At 34.4% G+C, this 20,864-nt stretch overlaps 1 protein-coding gene across 1 annotated transcript; it reads right to left on the reverse strand.

The window, feature by feature from the left end:
* Positions 1–10,656: 10,656 nt before the first annotated feature.
* On the reverse strand, positions 10,657–11,016 carry LOC139875262 (uncharacterized). The gene has a single exon (XM_071862606.1). The coding sequence runs from the start codon at positions 11,014–11,016 to the stop codon at positions 10,657–10,659; it is 360 nt and encodes a 119-aa protein (XP_071718707.1).
* Between the last annotated feature and the right edge of the window lie 9,848 nt (positions 11,017–20,864).

Raw genomic sequence — 20,864 nt, forward strand, 5'->3', positions numbered from 1 at the left:
GCGTTTTTAACAAGGATTTTAATAGTAAGCTTCATCCCTAACGGAGGGAGAGAAGAAGTGTGATCCCTACATGGTGTAGTCTAATTCGGAAACCTTTAATAAAATCAACCGAGGAAGTTTTGAAAAACCTTTAAACGTTTGATGCGACAACATAAATGGAACGAAGTTCTTGGTAAATTTAGAAGTATGTATTACGAGTACCATTTGCACAAAATTATTTGACTTAAAACAACTCAATAAAGGAGCGATTTTTAATCATCTTGAAGGTATAACTTAGTATGTACTAACCCAAAATAAGTAAGGGTAAATTTATACATATATGATTTTATAAATCGCGTAAGTGATAGAAAAGTTTTTAGTACTTTCATTTGTCCATAAATCTCGTGAGCACTGCACAAATAAGCAACGTGTAAATCAACGTGTAAAAATTTTGATAAACATAGTTTTTCGTATTTCAGAGGTTACGAGTTGAAAAAGGTCAAGTGAAAAATCTTTGAATCATCGGTTGACATGTTACTAGGTAATGAAAACTAATGAATTAAATGTAGGTTTGATGATTATCCGAACTTAAGTCTTTGGCCCAAAAATGTTTACGTGCGAAGCCGTTGCTAAAAAGTGAGGTATGAAGGATAGAGCATGAGGATGAGAAGTTAATCGCTTCTTGACTTTGCAGAATGCCACACAGGTTATGGCTAATATTAAAGTCGGAATACTAATGATGTTAATATAGCTAGATGAGAATTTCCTTGGAATAGGTCAGGACTTTGAGTTATGTAAGATAGAGCATCGCTCCGACAGGTGTGAAGAATAAGATCCCTGGGGTAACGCAGTAATTTTGAATGGTTTAAGTGTTTGTGGAAGCCCGAAGGCTCTGCATGACGTGGTAGTAAGTGCCTTCATCACATACACACACATGAATCTCTTACTTTCGACAGTTGTCTGTCTTCATGATGACTTGGATACGAATAAGCAACGAAAAATTTTATATTGACAAGCAACGAAAATTTTATAGAATTCATTTAAGGTGACGATGTAAGAAAAGAAATTAAGTTCTTAGCAAACTAGGGTTATGTACAACACGTACCATTCAAGGTAAAATATCCTTTGAATAAAAGATTTGATTTGTAAAAGTGAAAGTAAAATTTCATATGTATTTGTCAAAAAGAAGTAATTATTTACTTTATTTTATATAACGTATACGATTTCAAAAATTTACACGAATGACAAATAAAATAAATTTATTTTTATTAAGTTTTGAGAGGATCGCACAGTAAAATAGTGTAAGTAAAATTTTGGCAAACAAAATTTTCATATTTCGGAGGTTACAAGTTGAAAAAAGATTGATGAGAATCGAGTAAAAGACTTTTGAAAATCTCGGGTGATATTTGAGCAAAAATGTTACGAGATAATGAAAACTGTTGAATTTTAATGTGGTTGATGACTATTAGTAGGGCATAAGTCCTTCGACCAAAAATGCTTAAGTATAAAGTTGTTGCTTATAAGTGAGAAACGAAAGGGAGAGTATGAGGACGGGGATTAACTACCCATTGATTTTGGAAATTCCGAACTGGTATGACTAATATCGAAGTAAGAAGGGTGATGGTATGATTATCATTGATTAAGAATTCTCTCGGAATAAGTTAGGATTCAGTGTCGCATAATTTGAATTGCTGAAGTAACGGGATACAATTTCCTTTATGTATCGTTGTCCATTGTATCGGTTTCTTTCATGGCTAGAAAGTGAGCAGATTTGGTGAGGCGATCAACGATAACCCCGATAGTGTCATAACTGCCGACTGTTTTCGGTAGTTTCAGAATGAAATCCATCGTCATCCCTTCCCATTTCCATTGTGGGATCTCTGGTTGTTGAAGTAATCCAGATGGCTTTTGGCTCACCATTCTCGCGAGGTATACGAATAATCTTCTTACTATAAATAACTTTCGCTTTCGTCCTTGAAAGTCAGTCCGTTCCAACTATTTCCTCAAAGCTTTCTAACTCGATGAGTATTAGGTTAATTTTAAGGTCCATTCCAATCAAATCTTATTATACTGCCGTGAAAATTTTTATCAACCTTCTCAAATAACATCTTCTTGTGCGCAGGTAACTAATCCTTTCCAACTACTACTATAAAACTTCCAAGTTTTGTTGGCATGAGGTCATCTCCAAATGACCCACCTGTTAATTTTTAAGGTACTATCTTAAATTACTCCTCTATCTCTGCCAACTTACCATTAGCTTGTCCTATAGAATACTTAACTCTCATGATTGTTAATGGCTTATTAGTCATCACACTAGGATTCTTAGATATAAGGTTTCTATCACTCTAGTATTAAACAATTCCGAGACGATAAATCGTTGTGAAGAAACGTACCCTAACTAAAATCAGGATCCATGCGAGTCTCCATAGCTGAGATAATGATTGCTCTATCGTATGTGAGTCCAAAGTTTTTTTTTTCCTATTTGAGAACTTTTTCCTTAAGTATCCAGGGTGTCTATATCTATAAAAATTTTCGGGTTATCAATTCTGCAGTCCAGGCCCTTCTCGTACAATATCTAGACCAAGTGGTTATTCCTGCCTTTTTCAGACCATAATGCGTATACTCAAGTGGTTTCTACCAAAATTTCCTTTGAATCGCTTCATATTCCTTATGTAGTAACATTGGGACTTCTGTATGATTCACTTCAATATAATTACGCTGGCCTGGCGTCATTATATTGTACTAAATCTTACGTTCATTCCAATATCACTCCATATGGTCAATGTAACGTGATCACTTTCAGTTCTACTCAATTTCATCCAACGGTGCTTTATCTATGCTATCTCAAAACAAAATCTACATAATTAATCTCACGGTTTCTCGGTGTGGGTGCGTAAGTTCCGTAGGTCATGCACCAATGCCTAAATGTCCTGAAATTTCTTCAAAATGTTCAGGTTCAGGTAACATCGTTAGGTTCCTTTCTAGAAATTCAATCTGGGTCTCGCGTCGAGTTGTATGTGTAGCAAGTAGTAGTACGATATGTCTTGAGGTGACTCCCAAGTCTTTGGGTATGGTTGAGCATCAGTAGAAGGCACTCTGACCTTGTGAAAGGAGATGTCCTCCCGACTTCCCCAATGCCTAAGAGTGTTAGGGTACTAAATCCAGAAATGTTGTCAGATCGTCGAGCAGTGGTGAAGAACGAAAGAGATAAGTGACGGTCATGAAAGCGTACGAGATACGAGCCATCTTGCAGGAACTGAACAACCTTCGAATGTTTACACGTCGTACGTGGCTATTTAGAGTGAGCTCGGGGTGCTGTTACTCCGACAAATCCTCCAATATCTCCTCCTCCGAGGATCGACTGTAGTGGGCATGTAATCCGAGGGGTACTCCTCCTAGATTGTGTGAAGAATCGTTTCGATCTCTGGAACGGTGGAACAGTAGTAACAGGTGGATTACAATACTAATCCTTAGGGTTAGACGTATGGGAAATGGGTTCAGAAGAACATCTGAACTAGGAAAGGTAAGTTTTTCCAAGTTGGTGCAGCGAATAGCAGGCATGAAGCAAGCACGTAATCAGGCACTACAGCAACCTAGCTCGTTTACAGCAGTATATAGCATGGCAATATTAACAGTACTAAATAGAAGTAACATGCAATCGAAAGCAGATAGTAGCATGCAGTAGCTAGAATAAGCAAAAGCATGCAGCGAGTTTACATAGCAGTAAAAGGAAACGGTAGCATGCAGCAAGTTCATACGGTAGTAAAAGTAAGCAGTGGCATGCAGTAGTAGTAAGCAGTAACATGTAGTAATATAACACAGTAGCATGCAGCAGGTTCCGCAGAAACAAGTAAACTAGCAAGTTGTAGATTAGTCCTATTAGTGAATCCTACTCGGGTCGGTCCTAGAATCACTAATGCAACCTAATTCCCTACAACCAATGCTCTGATACCAACTGTGACGCCCCATACAAAATCATCGTGTACGGTACATCAACAACAGGATCATTACAAGGTCAAACACTATATGCTGTTTGAAAACCAGTTTTGCATTCATGAACAGATAATGTTTTACAAAAGATGAATAGGAAACATTAACATGAGTACATGATACTAAGGTCATTACAAAGCTATTGTTTTGAAAATAACATAAGTTGGGAATGCAAAGTAAAAGTTTCATGTTTGAGACATCTCTAAGTAATGCAGCAGAAGTCTAACACAGCAAGTCTGTAACAGCAAGTCTATACACCGAGACTAGAACAGCAAGGCTAACAGCAGAAGCAACAACGTCTAAACACCTGAGAAATACATGCTTAAAAAGTCAACACGAATGTTGGTGAGCTATAGTTTTTTTGTATTCAGTAATGTAATGTAGGCCACGAGATTTCAGTGCTTCAAACAAGCGTTTCAAATCAGTAATTCAAATCAGTATGATTAAGTATATGCTCAACCGTGGGCACTCGGTAACTAACTTAACGTTTATACCCCCTGAAAGTACACATGGCAAGTGCGTATATTTACGAAGTATTAAACACTCATTAAATGCTAGCGCTACTAGCCCGAGTGGGGATGTCAAACCCTATGGATCCATATCTAAGATTCGTGTTCACGGTTCAAAAACGGATGATTAAACGTTACCGAGCTAAAGGGAATGTTTATGCCGTTGTATAACCCACACATATATAAGTTTAAGTACTCGTTCCTAGTATGTAAAACATAAAATCCGCATGTATTCTCAGTTCCCAAAATAAGTTAAAGTAAAAAAGGGAATGCTATAACTCACAGTGATAAAAGCGGTAAAGTCGGTAATGAAAGTACGCAAGTATTAAGTCGGTCCGAAAGGTCGTCAACCTAAATCAAGGTTTACTAGGTCAGTAGGTTGTTTTTATAAATTCTAATAGTGCATAAAATAAGTTTAAGTGTCATCATCATCATCATTCATCATCATAAAAGCTAAGTAAGTTCGACAAGAATAGAGATCGAAACAATAGGCTGACTTCGGTCAGCTGCTGCGACCTCTACGTAAATCAAAAAGATGCATAGTCAGTGGCTATGGCTCTGTATGTGAGTCCCCTAACCGCTGACCAATTTTCAGAACCTAACTCGTCTTAGTTTGACCGTGGCGACGGTTTAAGTGCGAGTAGGTCAGAAATTTCAGCACAACGTTAATAGGGTGTAGTGACTCTCGGAGGGCCATAAATCCTAAACCGTAACTCGGATTAAGATGAGGCCTAAACGGAAAATCATCTAATCGAACCGAACTAACTGAAAATAAACTTTCCAGTAGCCCAGGTAGTCTGATCAGATAAGAAAATCAGTGGACAAGTGCTCCGGTGAGGTTCTTGGTGCTTGATGCTCATCACGGTTCTCATCCTTGATGCTTGTAGCTTCAAGTGTACAACTCGTTGATGGTTTAGCATCACTTTTGACCAAGATTCTACCATCAATACACAATATGTTAAGACCAAGTGGTAACACAACTCATTTAAGAGTCTTAGATGGATGATGAACCAAGGTTACATCATATCCTTAGTCTTAACACAATTACAAGTCCTATTTACAAACAAAGTTACAAACTTTACATCAATCAAACAAGTATGAACATGATCCAAGTCAAAAGAGGTGATGGAACCCTAAGCTAGAGAGCTTGGATCCCTTTCACACAATTTATAAGGTCACAAAGCTAGAAAGCTTGAACCTTTAGTGTTCTTGAAGATCTTGAAGCATAATGCTTGGATCTTTAAGATATATGAAGATAACAAACAAAAGTTTGAATCTTTATCATAAAATAACAAGATTAAAGTAAAAGAAAGATGAATCTACAAAGTTGATGAAGATTCAAAGCTAGAAAGCTTGAATCTTCCATGTTCTTGAAAGATTCATGCTTGAATCAACAAGATATAAGCAAGATCAAAGCTAAAAGGAACTTTGATCTCCATAATATGATGATGATGGCCACGAAAATGAAAGGAAAAGAAGAAGAAAAAGAAGACTTACAAGCAATACTAGAAAGGAAAGAAAGAAAGAACAAGTGTGTGTGAAAACCAAATGAGCAAGTGATTTGAATGAGAGGTAAATGGCTAGTATTTATAAGCAAGGAATTTGACAAGGATTGATGACATGGACAAGGGCTAGTATTTATAAGCAAGGAATTTGAAATGGATTGATGACATGGACAAGGGCTAGTATTTATAAGCAAGGAATTTGACAAGGATTGATGACATGGACAAGGGCTAATTAATTGGGTCACTAGCTAGAGTAGGGTGGGCTTGAGCCCAACAAGGTAGAAAGTCCAACAAGACTAACTATTGTGCATAATTAAATTACTACGCGTAATTAAGCATCCAAAAACCCAGATAATTATTATTATAAAATAATAATTAATATTTTGCAGTCATAATATTCCGATTATGACAAAAGTTAAACGTGCGCGCAAGTTCACGGTTTATTCGAAACGTCAAATAACACTAACGGTTATAAAGGCTTCCAATGATCAAGTTATGTCTCCTACGTACTCTAAGGCACGTTTTAACATATAAATGGAAGTAAACCACGTAAATCAAGTTTCCAGAGTATAAAGTAACACAGTACGCACAAATACGCAGTTTCGCAAAAACACAAGGCACAAAAGCAAGTCGAAAAAGCCGGGTCGTTACAGGTGACCCCTTTGGTAATTGGTTGATGGTTCACAAGTCGGTGATACCATAAGTTGGGGAAGTGATTCACAAGTCGGTGACACTTCGTAGTGTTCACGAGTCGGTGACACTAGATGGTGATTCACAAATCGGTGACACCTTATGATGAGTCACAAGTCGGTGACATTTCTTAGTGTTCACAAGTCGGTGACACTAGGTGGGGCTTCACAAGTCGGTGATGCCACATGGTGATTCACAAGTCGGTGACACCTTATGATGAGTCACAAGTCGGTGACATCATACGAGTGAGACTCGATGTTATTGGTCGTCTACAAGTCGGTAGTGCCATAGCGGGGAACGGTTTGTTATATTTATGCATTGTTGTGATTTAGTATATTATTGTGGCGATTTATATACTAACGTTGTTGCTAGTCGTATGTTTGGTGTTGCTAGCTCGTTTATGCATTTTGTTTGCATGGTATTGTAAGTGGATGCGTGTAGGTAAATTACATATGTATATGTATAAGTATTGCATTCACTAAGCGTTAGCTTACCCTCTCGTTGTTTACCTTTTTATAGATTTGCATGGATGTGGTGGCTCGGGTAAGCGTTGGACTAGTGGACTCGCGTAGTTGCTTTAGAAGGCTTGCTTTTGGATTGATTAGGATTGGGTAGCGTATCCCCAATCGCCATGCTCGGCTTTATTTTATGTTAATAGTCGTGTGATTGAAAACTTGTATTTTCGTATGAAAGTCGTAAAACGGCCGATGTGGGCCCGGTCTCGTAAAACTTATTTTATGAATGGAACGTGTTAGTATTTCATATATGAATAGGTTGTGAAAAGCGTTTTGTCTAAATACGTCGGGTAGTGGTCAAACAATTTCGCATTTCATGACTTTTTGGACAGGCCAGTTTGGCGCGCCGCGCCATATGCTGTTCCAGCAAAAAAAAAAAAAATTTATTCGCGTTATTGGTTGGTTAACGGGTTGGGTTGTTACAATACAAGTTAACAAAGTCTCACGAAGTTGCATATCAAAAAGTTTAGGCACTTGTGTCTAAATTGTAAATCATTTAAAAAGCAAGCATGTGTCTCAACCCAACATTTATAAAATACATTAAAATATGTAAAAGCGGGGCTACGAAGTTCACCTTAAAATAGCACGGTGAAATATGATGATAATTCCATGAACGAAATGAACGAGAGTATATGACCAGGTCTTCAACCTAGAGATATATCGACTTAATCAGAAATTGTCCAAATGACAATGGAATTCCTAAGTAAACCTAGAGTGATTTTACAAGTGTTTATTTGTCCACCATAATCAAATTTAGACCTTGTACAATTTATGCAAACCTCGATGCTATTAAATAAGTCCGAAATGACCAGATGTAATCAGGGGCCAGCACACTTGATTTGAAACTATGTCATGATATTCGAGATCCACAACCTTATCCCATAATGACAACCTAGACATCATTCACTTACGACCGTAAGTAGTGGTGAAGTTTGTATAAGTCGTACTTTTATCGGTATGATTATAATATTCACTAGTCGGGTGTGTATATAAATACAACACTTAATAGTTTACTTGTACATACAATTATAGTTCTTATACACATAAGTTAAATTATTTAAATATTTTATTATTTAAATAATAGTTATATAAGTATATATGTATATTTTGAGTTTATTATTTATTAGATTGTAATATTAAATATTAAATCATAATTTTTAACATTATCTTGTTACCTAATGAATAGATATCATTCAATTATATTATTATTTATTACCTTATTTATAAGATAAGTATTAATATAATATTTTATTAATCAAATATTATCCATAAATATCTAAAAAATTATTTAAATACTTAGATAACTATTAAATTACATATTCCATGTTATCTACTGATCAATCAATTTATAATAATAATAATATTAGATTTACATATATATTATAAATAGTTTAAATAGCCAAATCATGCACAATTATACATTAATTCGTTTTTAATTCCATTAAATATCTAAAAATCACATACAAAATTTTTATAGACTTAGTTAAGCATATTATTCAGTAAAAAAATTTAATAAAATATTTCTATTATGTTTTTGTATTTATTTCCTATTTATCTTCTCGGTTTATATGGTAACAAAGCTAATTACGTAATAAATACTAATTCGACCCAATAATTATTTTTTATAATTTTTGCAGGTCTATGTATATTATATAAACTTAGAAAAATTTTATATAAATTTTATTTACTGATTTTATATTTATTACGAATTTTACATTGTTTCTATGATTAAAGAATTCATAATTCGTATTTAATTATAGTTAATATTCCAAAAATTACCAAAATTATTTTTATATGTTATAACACTGTTCTAAATAGTTCTCAAATTTTTTTTACTGTTTTTAATATTTTAAATAATTTTTAACCCTTTTTATCTCTATACATCGATTAATATACATATAAATAGAGAATAAATATTTATAATAATATATAAATTAGGATTTCAACTTCATTAATTATTATAAGCCTAAAAGATTCTGTAAAAATTATTTTTACAAATTTTAAGTGTTTATAACTATTTAACCCAATTTATATACATATGTTGATTAAATAGTATATGTTTTAATCATTTAAAAATATCAAAACGTGTTATAAATTCATAAAATTATTTTTATCAGATCTCATAATACTTATTAATAATTATCATGTACAATTCATAATTTACAAAACTCGTTAATATTTAATAAAAATAAAATAAAAATCGGCTAGAAAATAATAAAATAAATCAAAAAAATTAAAAAGAAAAAGAATGAAGACTTAAAAAATTTATTAGGGTTTAAGAGAACTCCAGGAATTTATGAAAAAAAATTTGTGAGTTGGTTTGCTAATTATAGGATAAAATTCTTGAAAAACAATTTAAAGAGTTATAATTGGAATACAATTCCATTTTCCTTTTATAAATTTGATTTTTCCTTTTTTTATTAATTTCGACCAACTCTTAATTATAAATTATTTTTATTTAATTAAATTAATAGAACATTCTAGAATTATATTTTGTATTTATCTTTTTTTTCCTTTTAATTTTAAATGCCGAAATATATATCTATATATTAAATTTTCGTTATTTATTTATTTATTTATTTATTTATTTATGTAATTAATTTTACTAGTTAACCTTATCATTGAATTTAATTAATATTACATTATACTTTTATTTTTCGCATAAGTACACATTCATATATATATATATATATATATATATATATATATATATATATATATATATATATATATATATATATATATATATATATATATATATATATATATATATATATACTTATATATTAAATCGTATTAATATATAATACATACATATATATATTAATTGATTATAATAGTAATAATAAATATTTAGGGTTAGGGTTTAGGTCATTAAATACGAGTGTATATTATGTTCATTAATTATAAACGCATAACAGCCCTAAATCAAATACACAGAACAACCTAGTGAAACCCTAAGGGCATTTTAGTCATTTAAGAACGGAAAAATGAGGGTTGTTATAACTTTTTGGCCAAATATTTAATAGTGTACTCTGTCCCACCATCACCGCTTCTTTTATATGTAGATTGAACCTTGTACACCCCTGTTTGCTGGTTATAGCATGTTACCGTGTAACCAGAAGCAAGTTTTTCAGGTTCTTGAAATTGTGTCCACATAGACTTCAATAATGGTGCATGCCATTCATGAGCGGTTGTTTCTTGCGTGTTGAATTGCTCTCTTGTGTAGTGAAATGTATAATCCATACACGCTTTGACTGGCATCATACGTGCATGACGCAAAACATTGTTCGACGACTCGGCTGTGTTTGTTGTTAAGTTACCCCATCGCAAACGAAAGCTGTCTCTATACAAAGTCCACGTATGAATATCAGCGTCTTCTAAATATTTCCAAGCCGCTTCACTCAATGTTTTAATTCCACGCACTGCAAGTTTGTATCTATTACTTTGCATCGTGGAACCGGCCCTCTAACACAACTTCTTCAACTCGGTGTTTCTGTTAAACTTTGTCATCAAGTTACTACGAATGTGGCGCAAGCAATAATGATGATGCCAACCATATTGCTGGTTAGCCATCGCATTAAGTATACCTACATGACGATCAGATATAATAAACAAATCTCTTTTACTGACATTAACATGTGTTTGGACCAGTTCCAAAAACCAAGCCCAACTTTCGTTCGATTCATTATCAACTACTGCAAATGCAACAGACAGAATTTGCCCGTTGGCATTTTTGGCTACCGCTGTAAGCATCTTGCCATTGTAGTTACCCTTCAAATGAGTCCCATCAATACAAAGTATAGGAATACATTGTTGGTACGCCATAATAGCAGGGCCAAATGCCCATAATACATATTTGAATGTGTGAACACCATATTCTACTTTAGGGCCAAACGCCCATCAAACAATAGTATCCGGATTGGTGTGAAGCAATTCATCGACATATGTGGGCAATTCTGCCAAGTTGCTTTGCCAAGTTCCAAACAAACGTTCAATTGCAATACGCCTTGAATTCCAAGCTTTTGCGTAAGAGATATCTACTTTCCAAACTTTTTTTTACGTGAGTTTGGATGTGTTTAACCTCATACGCAATATCTTGACTAATATAAGATATAATATCAGTAGCAATTATGCTCGAAGTTAAGCAACAATTGTTGTTACTTTGCACGCTTCCATAACAAATGTGTCCCTCAAACCATTTTGTAATTTTCCACACATTATCCTTATTTTTCATTGTAGCAGCTACCATCCAAGGACATCGTCTATTTTGGTTTGGACCATTGTAATGAGGACTGTTTGTGTAACAAATTGCTTTATAATATTTTGGCCTCTTATCTTCAACAAATATTTCTCTCTGTCGGTCGATATTTCAATTCCTAACAGCGGATACAAGTTCTTTTTTATTTCTGAAAACCATTCGTTTTCTAATTACACCGTCGTCGTTATAACAATCCCATCCTAGCCCGTCATCCTCATCGAACGCAGGTCAACCAGAATCTTCTTCAACATTAAGAAACCCGAAATGATGGTTCACGATAGGTTGGATCGGTCTCTCGATCACGTTTTGATCATCTTCAGATATATCACGTTCAACAATATAATTCTCTACGGAACCATCACTCGTTGTTGACGCACCATCGTCAGAATTTACTTCTTTATTTTGTTCTTCACCCACCTCTTCATCTTCATCTTCATCTTCATCGTCATCTATAAACACACCTCCTGATTGAGATGTGGATGCGCCACCGACCCCAGTTTGTGTAACTTGAGAAGACTGAATTAAACTTTGTAACTGATCAACAAAACCGGATCCTTGTGTCGGAAAGACTTGCTCAAACTGAATTTCAATTTGACCAACGTAACGTGCATTTTGACAGCCAAAAAATACATTGATTCCAAAGACCTATCGTCGTGAATTTCAATCGGACACGCATTACCGAAGTAATCATTCCACATAATTATCTTCAATGTATGTGTTCTTGGATCAGCACCCACACACTTATAAGCCATTTCTTTTAACTGCATGCAATTAATCTTTTGGTATTGTGAAAAACTGGTTCTAAGTGATGTTTCATCACCAGTTAACCACCCATTTTGAAATGTAATTCTACCACCCCAAATAAAATGAACCATAAAACCAGTAAATTCGGCCATTATATGTGATGAATATAATAGTGTTTTAGTGTTTTCAGTAATATGAGGATGTGTTTTAGTGATTAAAGAACAAGATGTAATCACAATGGAATTGAGATTAATTGATTCTAATCATAGCTCTATAAATAAAATTTTTGGCTGGAAAATTCAAATGCACTCAAACAATGACATGATAGATTGCAGCTTTACAGTAATAATACACTGAAAATACAGTAATAATACACTGAAAAAACTGAAAAAAGCAGTAAATATCAACGTCCAAACCGGCATTTGAATGTCGGTTTGCAGTGAATATCAGTATCTGTTAGAAACGTACTACGTATATATACGTTTAGGGTTTATGAGGACCCAAACCGGCAAATGAAATGCCGATTTGGAACTTGACTGACAAACCGACGTTTGAAACATTGGTTTACCTATTTCTATAATTTTTTTTTGGGAAAACCATTTCTGTAATTACTCTAACAAAAAAAACATTTAAAAAAAAAAATCTATATATAGTGCATATACTACGGTTATTAAACATACTACTGTTACTAATCGACTACAGTAAATAAAACTACTACTAGTGTTCTAGAAATAACTACTAATGTAAAACTGAAATATAGTCCTAGTTTTAAACGTGGGAACCAAGTGAGAAATGCACCCATATATGCATAGAGCACTACATCATGGTCTCATGTAAACATGACAATGAAAAGGAACATGTGCAACTTGTTATTTAACCGATGTCAACTTCTGTTTTACCTAGCAGATCTTCAGCTCTTTTTCACACCCACGTACAACCGAGCGTATCAAATATGATACCGATGAACTTGGATAGTGTAACTTTTTACAGTATCATCCCTAGCACCAAAATCATACTTTTCCCCATTTGTGATAAGTACCAATTTTCTTGAATAGTTCAACTTAAAATACTCATCATATTATACTTTTACTTTACCCGTAAATATATATGATAAGTTGGAGACTCATAAAATGTATGACCATATAAAAATGCATACACAATTTGTCTTGTTCCACTGTACTACTGGTTTGTTGTTAACCATTTTTCTTTACCATGATAAGATAAATAGACCGTTTTTAAAATCTCAAAAAACTATCGAGACATTGCCTGAGTGGTTTTCAAGCCTTAGTAGGGGAACACTCGATTAATTGCCAAACAACCCAGGTTGATCCTTGAAGTTTCCTACCTAGCGTAAGTGAGTCACAAATGAAAGTATTTGATGCGAAAATCTGCTGTTAAAAAAATAAAATAAAATACTAATTCTTAAAGTCACATGTTCCCATCACCAACATCATCATGTTCTCCTATAATTCCTAAGCTAATGGTAAGGTCCAAGTAGAATATTTCCTCCACCAATTAAAAGGGCAAAACAATCATATGGCAAGAGCAATCTATAGTTTCTATTAATTACTATTCTAATTCTTTTATTAAAAAAATCAAAAAATAAATAAAAAAAATTTAAGCATGGTAGGTGATGTTATTAATCTAAATAACTTTGAATTAAAAACTAATCTTATTAATTAATTATTATTATTAAATCTTATTGATAATTATTTTAATTATTAAAATAAATAATTTTAAATTATTTTAATTAGTTATTTTGAATTGAGTACGAGAAGGTATAAAAACTAGGCAGAAGGATACCAATTCTAAATTTATATTTTAATTTACACTTTTAAAATAAAATGACAACTAATATTATCTCTTATGATAACCATCCAGGCATAGCTTGTATGGCCACCAACACTTTCAATGAAGGTGAGGTCACGGGTTCGATTCCCTTCAAGGCACTTCAAACGCTTGGGGCGAACTTAAGAGACCAATAGCCTGAGGATGCTTTACCTGGTAGCGGTGGAGGGTTGGCTTGCCGTTTACCCGGGGTTTACCCGCTGCGGGGGGCCAATGTGCCCGTTCGTAGTAGGGGTTCCTCGTAAAAAAAAAAAATATTACTTATGATTGGATGTGAATTATTTAATATGCATTTTAGGTGTTTGATGAAATGTTCAGCTAACGAGTTTCTTAGTCGGACTATGTGGTTCCACGGGTCATTAAACTAAATGACTTTATACGTTCACTTAATACCTAAAACATATTATTAAACTGTTTCGTGTAAACAACTCGTGATTTCACGGGTCATTTTATTACTATATATTTGAATATGTGCTCTTTTAACATGTATATAAACAATCGCATCATTCAAAGATTCCCTTTTTGCTTTCCGTTTTGAGGTTCATCGGGTGAGATGTCAAAATTTTCCAAATATGCTTTTAGTATTGGTGTAAATGCGAATAAAATAATTTTTTATATTACATTATATAAAGTACGGGTCATAATGCTGACTTGTCGTATTCTTATTGAAACTGTCACGTATCATTCTATCATTTTTTCCATTTATTAATTGAATTTTCTTAAATAAAGAAAGTATTATTCTAAATATATAAATACTTGCTATATTAATTAATAATTTTAATAATTAATATTTTTAAACTAAGCAGTAATTGAGAATTCAAACACAACACGTATTAAAAATAATATTATAATTAATACTATACTAATTAATAATTAAACGCAGAAAAAATTAGGAATTCACGAAACTTCAATTTTATTAGGGTTAAAATGAGTAGAATATAATCATTTTTACACTTTAATTTTAATCCGAATAAAAAGAAACATATATTATATCATATTTAGCAGTATTTGTTTATTTTTAATTACCAAATAATCATTTTAATTTTTTTTCACTCATTCTCAGCTAACAAAAAAAAATTTTTACGGACTCATGTTTAATGTTTTATCGATTATTTGTTAAAATGATTATTTGATTGTCCTTATAAATATTTAGATCTATGTTTGCTCTTTTTCGTCCGAGATTTTGACATAATGAAAATAATTTGTACTAAAAGCATATACAAATTAGAGATGTACCTAAAAACTATTATTTAACGATCGGTACTGAAGCAACTTTTTACGGGTTCATGTTTGATGTGTTACTGAGTATTTGTCAGTTGAAGTTAAAATGATTTCAACGGACGGGCTTATAATCTACCCATTAGTATACAATATTAATGTTTTCGATACAAATGTTATCATAATAAAGACTTTTTTCATTATAATTGTATTATACATTTGGTGAGTATCAATACTAACGTTATCTTTTACCAATTTATACAAGTGCCGTGCAACACACGGGGTCATAAAACTAGTGAACATATATTTCATTTTCTAAAATTATGAAGTGAAATTAATAATATAAAAGAAAAAAGGTAAAAAAAAATTTTTTTTTCTCGATGATGTAAAGAAATCGTGTATATAATTTATCGTATGAAAAACACCGGTTTTAAAGATTGCTACACACTAACGGGCAGTGTACCCGATCGTGTAGTAGTATAGTAACTGGTTTAGTTCCGTGTATCGTTCCAAGGACAGTTATATCAGTCAAACTAGAATTAGAAGCTATATTATGATTAACTAAGTAAATTAAAGTTAAAAGTACAAGTTTATGTTTTGGTGGCTATTTAACGATTTAGCCAAATCAAAGAAGGTTAAATGTAAAAACAATATTTTTTGTCTTTTAAGTTTATGAAATGATAATAAATGCAAATAAAGCAAGTAAGATAGTTTTGAATTAAATCAAAGAGATGAAATGTTTATCTAGATATTTTACCCTCGGTATTGGATGTAAGTTTAGATATTAAGTCCTGATTGAATAATTATGTGTGTAGTTATCTAATAGGTTCACTAAGAGTTCTCTCGGATAAACACGCAAATACAATAACAAGATCAAGGGTTCCCTTTTCACTATGGTTCTTGTATTTGTAATCAAATAACTATAAGCACGCTAATCACCTAAATCGACTCGCCAAGAATTCTCTTTAGTAAGTACTCAAACTAGAATTACTAAGCGAGGGTTCCCTATTACTTAGATCTTTTCGTTTGTGACTAGTTGATCAACAAGATCAAAGACTTGAATAACAATTGTCTTTGCGTTCGCTCTACACAATTCATTCCTATTTTGTTTAACCGTTTTAATCTAGTTTACCCCTTTGGTCCGGTTTAGCAAACAATCAATCTAAGACAAGTTGATTGTAAATCAATATGATACATCAACAAGAGTTCTCTTTATCAACAACATATCAATTAACTAGATACAAATGATTTTAACAACAATAAGCATGGTTCTTAATTCAAGCTTCAATCTATCACGCATAATACATTCAATCAATAAGATTACATCCAATACCTTGGTTATTAATCTAGACAAACATTATAGAAACTAGCCAACAATCATGGTAACAGACAACAATACAATCAAATTATTAACTGAAATCATTGCTGAGAACAAGTAAATAACCTACAAGAACAAAAGTTCTTGGATGAAGAAGGTTTTGATGGATGATGCCTTGATGTTGAGCCTCTTCAAAGAGGTTGGAGTTCTCCAATTTGCTCCTGAAAATCGCCTATAAACTCTCTGGTTCGTATTCTCCTCTTTTACAGTCCCTCAAAAACTGAAGTTTTAAAGTGGAGAAATTAGGTAAAAAGCCAAAAAGTCGGCCACACCTACTACGGGACGTCGTCCCAAAATTCAGGACGGCGTCCCACTAAACAGAGCTAGACGGCGTCCCGTTAACCCTAGACGGCGTCCCAGAACAAAGGGCAGGACGTCGTCCCACCTTCCAGGACGGCGTCCTGTTGTGCCAATTTTGACTGTTACGTTTTCTTTTCAATATTACTTCATTTGGACGAACCCTAACATATCGGAAGCCTTGTTTTATCATTTTAGAGTGTTATCTTGACCCTAACTCGTATCGGGATCGACCAATGTCATAAATCATCAAAATTCTTTGCAAATCATTCTTCCAATACAAATTCGCGCATCTTGGCTTATCACTTGTAGGACACCTTCATTATCTTCGATTCTAGAGCGTTTTTAGTGATATTGCGATAGATATATATGATGTTATTGAATAATATCAAAACACCCCACACTTAAACCTTGCTTGTCCTCAAGCAATTCTTTCGTTACAAAGTAGAACATTATCAAATATAATCACACAATATAGATTACATACATGAATCACTCGAAGCACACGAAACACACAAGTTGATATGAAACACAAGTCACACTATATGAAACACACGCTTTAAGTATAGCACACTTTTATTGAAATCACACGCACGCTATATATACGATGGAAACACACACACATTTTTGGGAGATTAGAGCCAAGTATCCGAAAAATTTGATCCTAGGGAAATCAGGACCTTGATAAAAAATGTTTTATGGTTTTGAAAATATCATGCTAGTTTTTAATACTAGACACGTTTTCCGATTTTGTCGGATTTTCTGAATTTTGAAAAATGAGTGCGGGTTTCCCGCTATTGGTCAAGCCAATCCCTCCCACGGTACCTAACATCATGAGATGTCGGTAGAAAATAATGTGCTTAGGAGGATACACATTACGTCCGGATATCATCGATAATCATGAGGTAATCATCTAATCTGTTAAGTCAATCATAAAGATTGAAGTTCATCAGGTTTAAAAGCTGATATATTACCTTTCCGGAGGTTATCCACTGGGAATCTGATCAATCACTGACAATTTGTGTATCATGGTGCGCTTCCCATTTGGCTAGCAAATCTCCCTCATTGAGATAAGCTTTGACTACCAGTTTCCCTGTTTGATGTTGAGGCCTGGTAGATTTCCAGTCGATTTTAGCAATGACTTTTCAAGATTTTTCGTCACCCTACAACTGGTCTGGACTACAACTTCTGAAATAAATCAGCAAGTGTGTCGTTCGGGCGACTTGACACCCTTTAGGATGGAATGGATACATCCTGTATGGTCATATAAGTGGTCGGACGCAACATTGTCCTTGTTAGGAGAAACAATGAGGATCGTCCTTAGGGTTTTCGATCTGGCGCGAGATCCGGTTTCCGACCACGCTATACAATCACCGCTCTCTCACGGTTTACACTCGTTTTGGTACAAGTGACCTACAAGTTAGCTTACTAAACTAGTAGGATTTTCATTCAAATAATTGAATGATAGTGCAACTTCAAAGACTATTAATAATTTAAAATGTAAACCAACATTTATTTTCTAGATTTTAAGACCATAATGTGTATAACGTGGTTTTTGGGCTTTTAATCGTTTTTAAGGCTACTTGAAAATTTTAAAATTTTTTAAATAATCTTATAATCAATTAAGTTTATAAAATATCTTTTAAAAATTTATATTTATAACGGAAATTCGGTTGTTATACCTGATCTTAATCCGTCGATAAATTTTAAAATCAATTTATAAAATTTAACCTTTTACAAGTTATGTTGCCTTGAACGCCTTAATTTTAGTAAAACGAGTTCCCGATAAATTTCTACTCCCCACCCCACACTTGAGATCATGAAAGGCCCTCATTGCATGAAATCAGAAAAAGGATTAAATTTAGAGGGCAAAGTGATAGGGTGATTGTAGAAATTTTCAATTTTTAACCTGTAAATCGTGGAACATGTAGACGGATGCTGCTGAACTTACTGCCAGCATAAGAGCATCGTCCAGTCCGCGATTATAACATCATAATATCAAATGTCGCTGAACTTAATGCCAGTCTTTGAAGTTCAATCATGGTGCACAAATTAACAAACCACACAATTTATAATAAAAAGAACGATGTTTTTACAACCACAACCGTTCACAAATCCACACAATTAGCCAGTTATTATAAACCAAATATTGTCTAAAATCACACCACACAAATTAAATTGTCTCAAAACAAAGTACAAAATGATCTAAGGCACGCAGGCCTAGTTATCAAACGGCCAAAAATAATTACCCGAACCATCTCTGTACGGGCGTCCCTGTGGATATTGCTGCTCAAATCTGTTCCGAGCATCCTGCAACGCAGCGGTATTATCATAAATCGGGTGAGGCGGAGGTGGGTTTTGAGGATCCGTGTAATATTGGGGTGTCAGACGTGTCGTCCCATAGTACTGCTCGGGGTTGGAATAAAACAACTCTGAGTTATGGTTATTCCAATCAATACCATAACTCATCCATCCCTGATCGTGCACTTGAGCAATCTGTCGTTGCTCCATTCGCTGCTGACTATCCCACATTCGATCGTTGTGCATCCTTTGTTCGTTCGGGCTCAACCTCATGTTATTAACACTACCAACCAAACTGTCCCAACTTGATTGGGACGGATGCCACGGAACCTGTTCACCAACATTAGTCTGTGCCTCCATTTCCGCCTCCTCTTCCTGCCGCTGCTCTTGCTGAACACCACTGCCACTTGCGTCACCTGCACCAACTGCCACAAAAGGCACCAAATGCCCATTTCTATCTTTCATAATGATTTCAGCATTAATATAAAAAACCTTTTTTAATGGTTTCATTACGCTCGTGTACTCCTGTAATCTACTGAAATCAATGTTAAAATGTCGGGCAATTCGGGTGATGTAGTGGCCTCCCAGAAGTGGCTTCTGTAGCCGTGTCTCAGTCGCAATGGCAAGGAAATAATTACCGATTAGCCCAGGAATGTCGGTATAGGAACCCCGGTTGATTTGATCCATAATCCACAAATCTAATGTTTTCACCTTCTCATGACCCTCAATCCTCGCATTAAACGTGCATGCGATGAGTCGATGAAGCAGCTTATCATCCCGGGCTGCGATTTCGTTGTACCTATGCTTGCTTGATCTAAAATGTGCAGGCGCAATATTTGGCTTACAAATTCTGCGCCAATAAGAGGTGTCATCAAAAACATGCCGGCCAACGTAATCAGAAGCCCGCAAATATTCACCTAACTGATTATCGGTGAATTCCCCAAAAATTCCCAGAACTCTACAAAGCTGTAAATTGCTTATACCCCTATCTTGGCCCCCGAGACGAAACCGTAGAAACTCATTCGATAAATAATCGCTGACATTGTTAAACCGTATGGTAGAGTAAAATTCTTTAAGCAGCACCGGATAGATTGGTTCATTGATGCTAAAAACATGTTCCCAAGCGTGGGCGACTACTCTATTGTACGGGATGGCTAGTAAATTAGTAACATGTCGGCGCATGCCCGCTTCTTCCAATGGCCCCCAGATAAAATACCAAGTGGCATTAATCGGCCTGCGGTTTATTCTCTCAAACGTTTCGGTGTAGTCTTCGTCGTTCTGAACCTGTGTTAACCAAACTCGAGGATCATTTAGATCCTCCTCCTCTTCTTCTCCGGAAGACGATGATGAATGATGTTGTTGTTGTGGTGGTGGTGGTTGTCGTGGAGGAGCCAAACCTGATGTCCTTCCTCTTTTTGCCGGTCCTCCTTTGCTTGGTTGTCCCTGCAAAACATTATACACCAAACCAAAAGAACATAGAAACCGTTGTGTTAATGTTAGCTAAAACATAACCGAGTAGCAGGAGAACTTAATCATTCAATTCCTAGTTCAAAAGTATCAGGATTCATTTACACAAAAGTGCATGTTCACCGTTTCAACCCAAAATCAACCAAAGTCAACATGAATTCG

The sequence above is a fragment of the Rutidosis leptorrhynchoides genome, chromosome 11 (genome assembly GCF_046630445.1).
Source record: "Rutidosis leptorrhynchoides isolate AG116_Rl617_1_P2 chromosome 11, CSIRO_AGI_Rlap_v1, whole genome shotgun sequence".
NCBI classification, from domain to species: domain Eukaryota; kingdom Viridiplantae; phylum Streptophyta; class Magnoliopsida; order Asterales; family Asteraceae; genus Rutidosis; species Rutidosis leptorrhynchoides.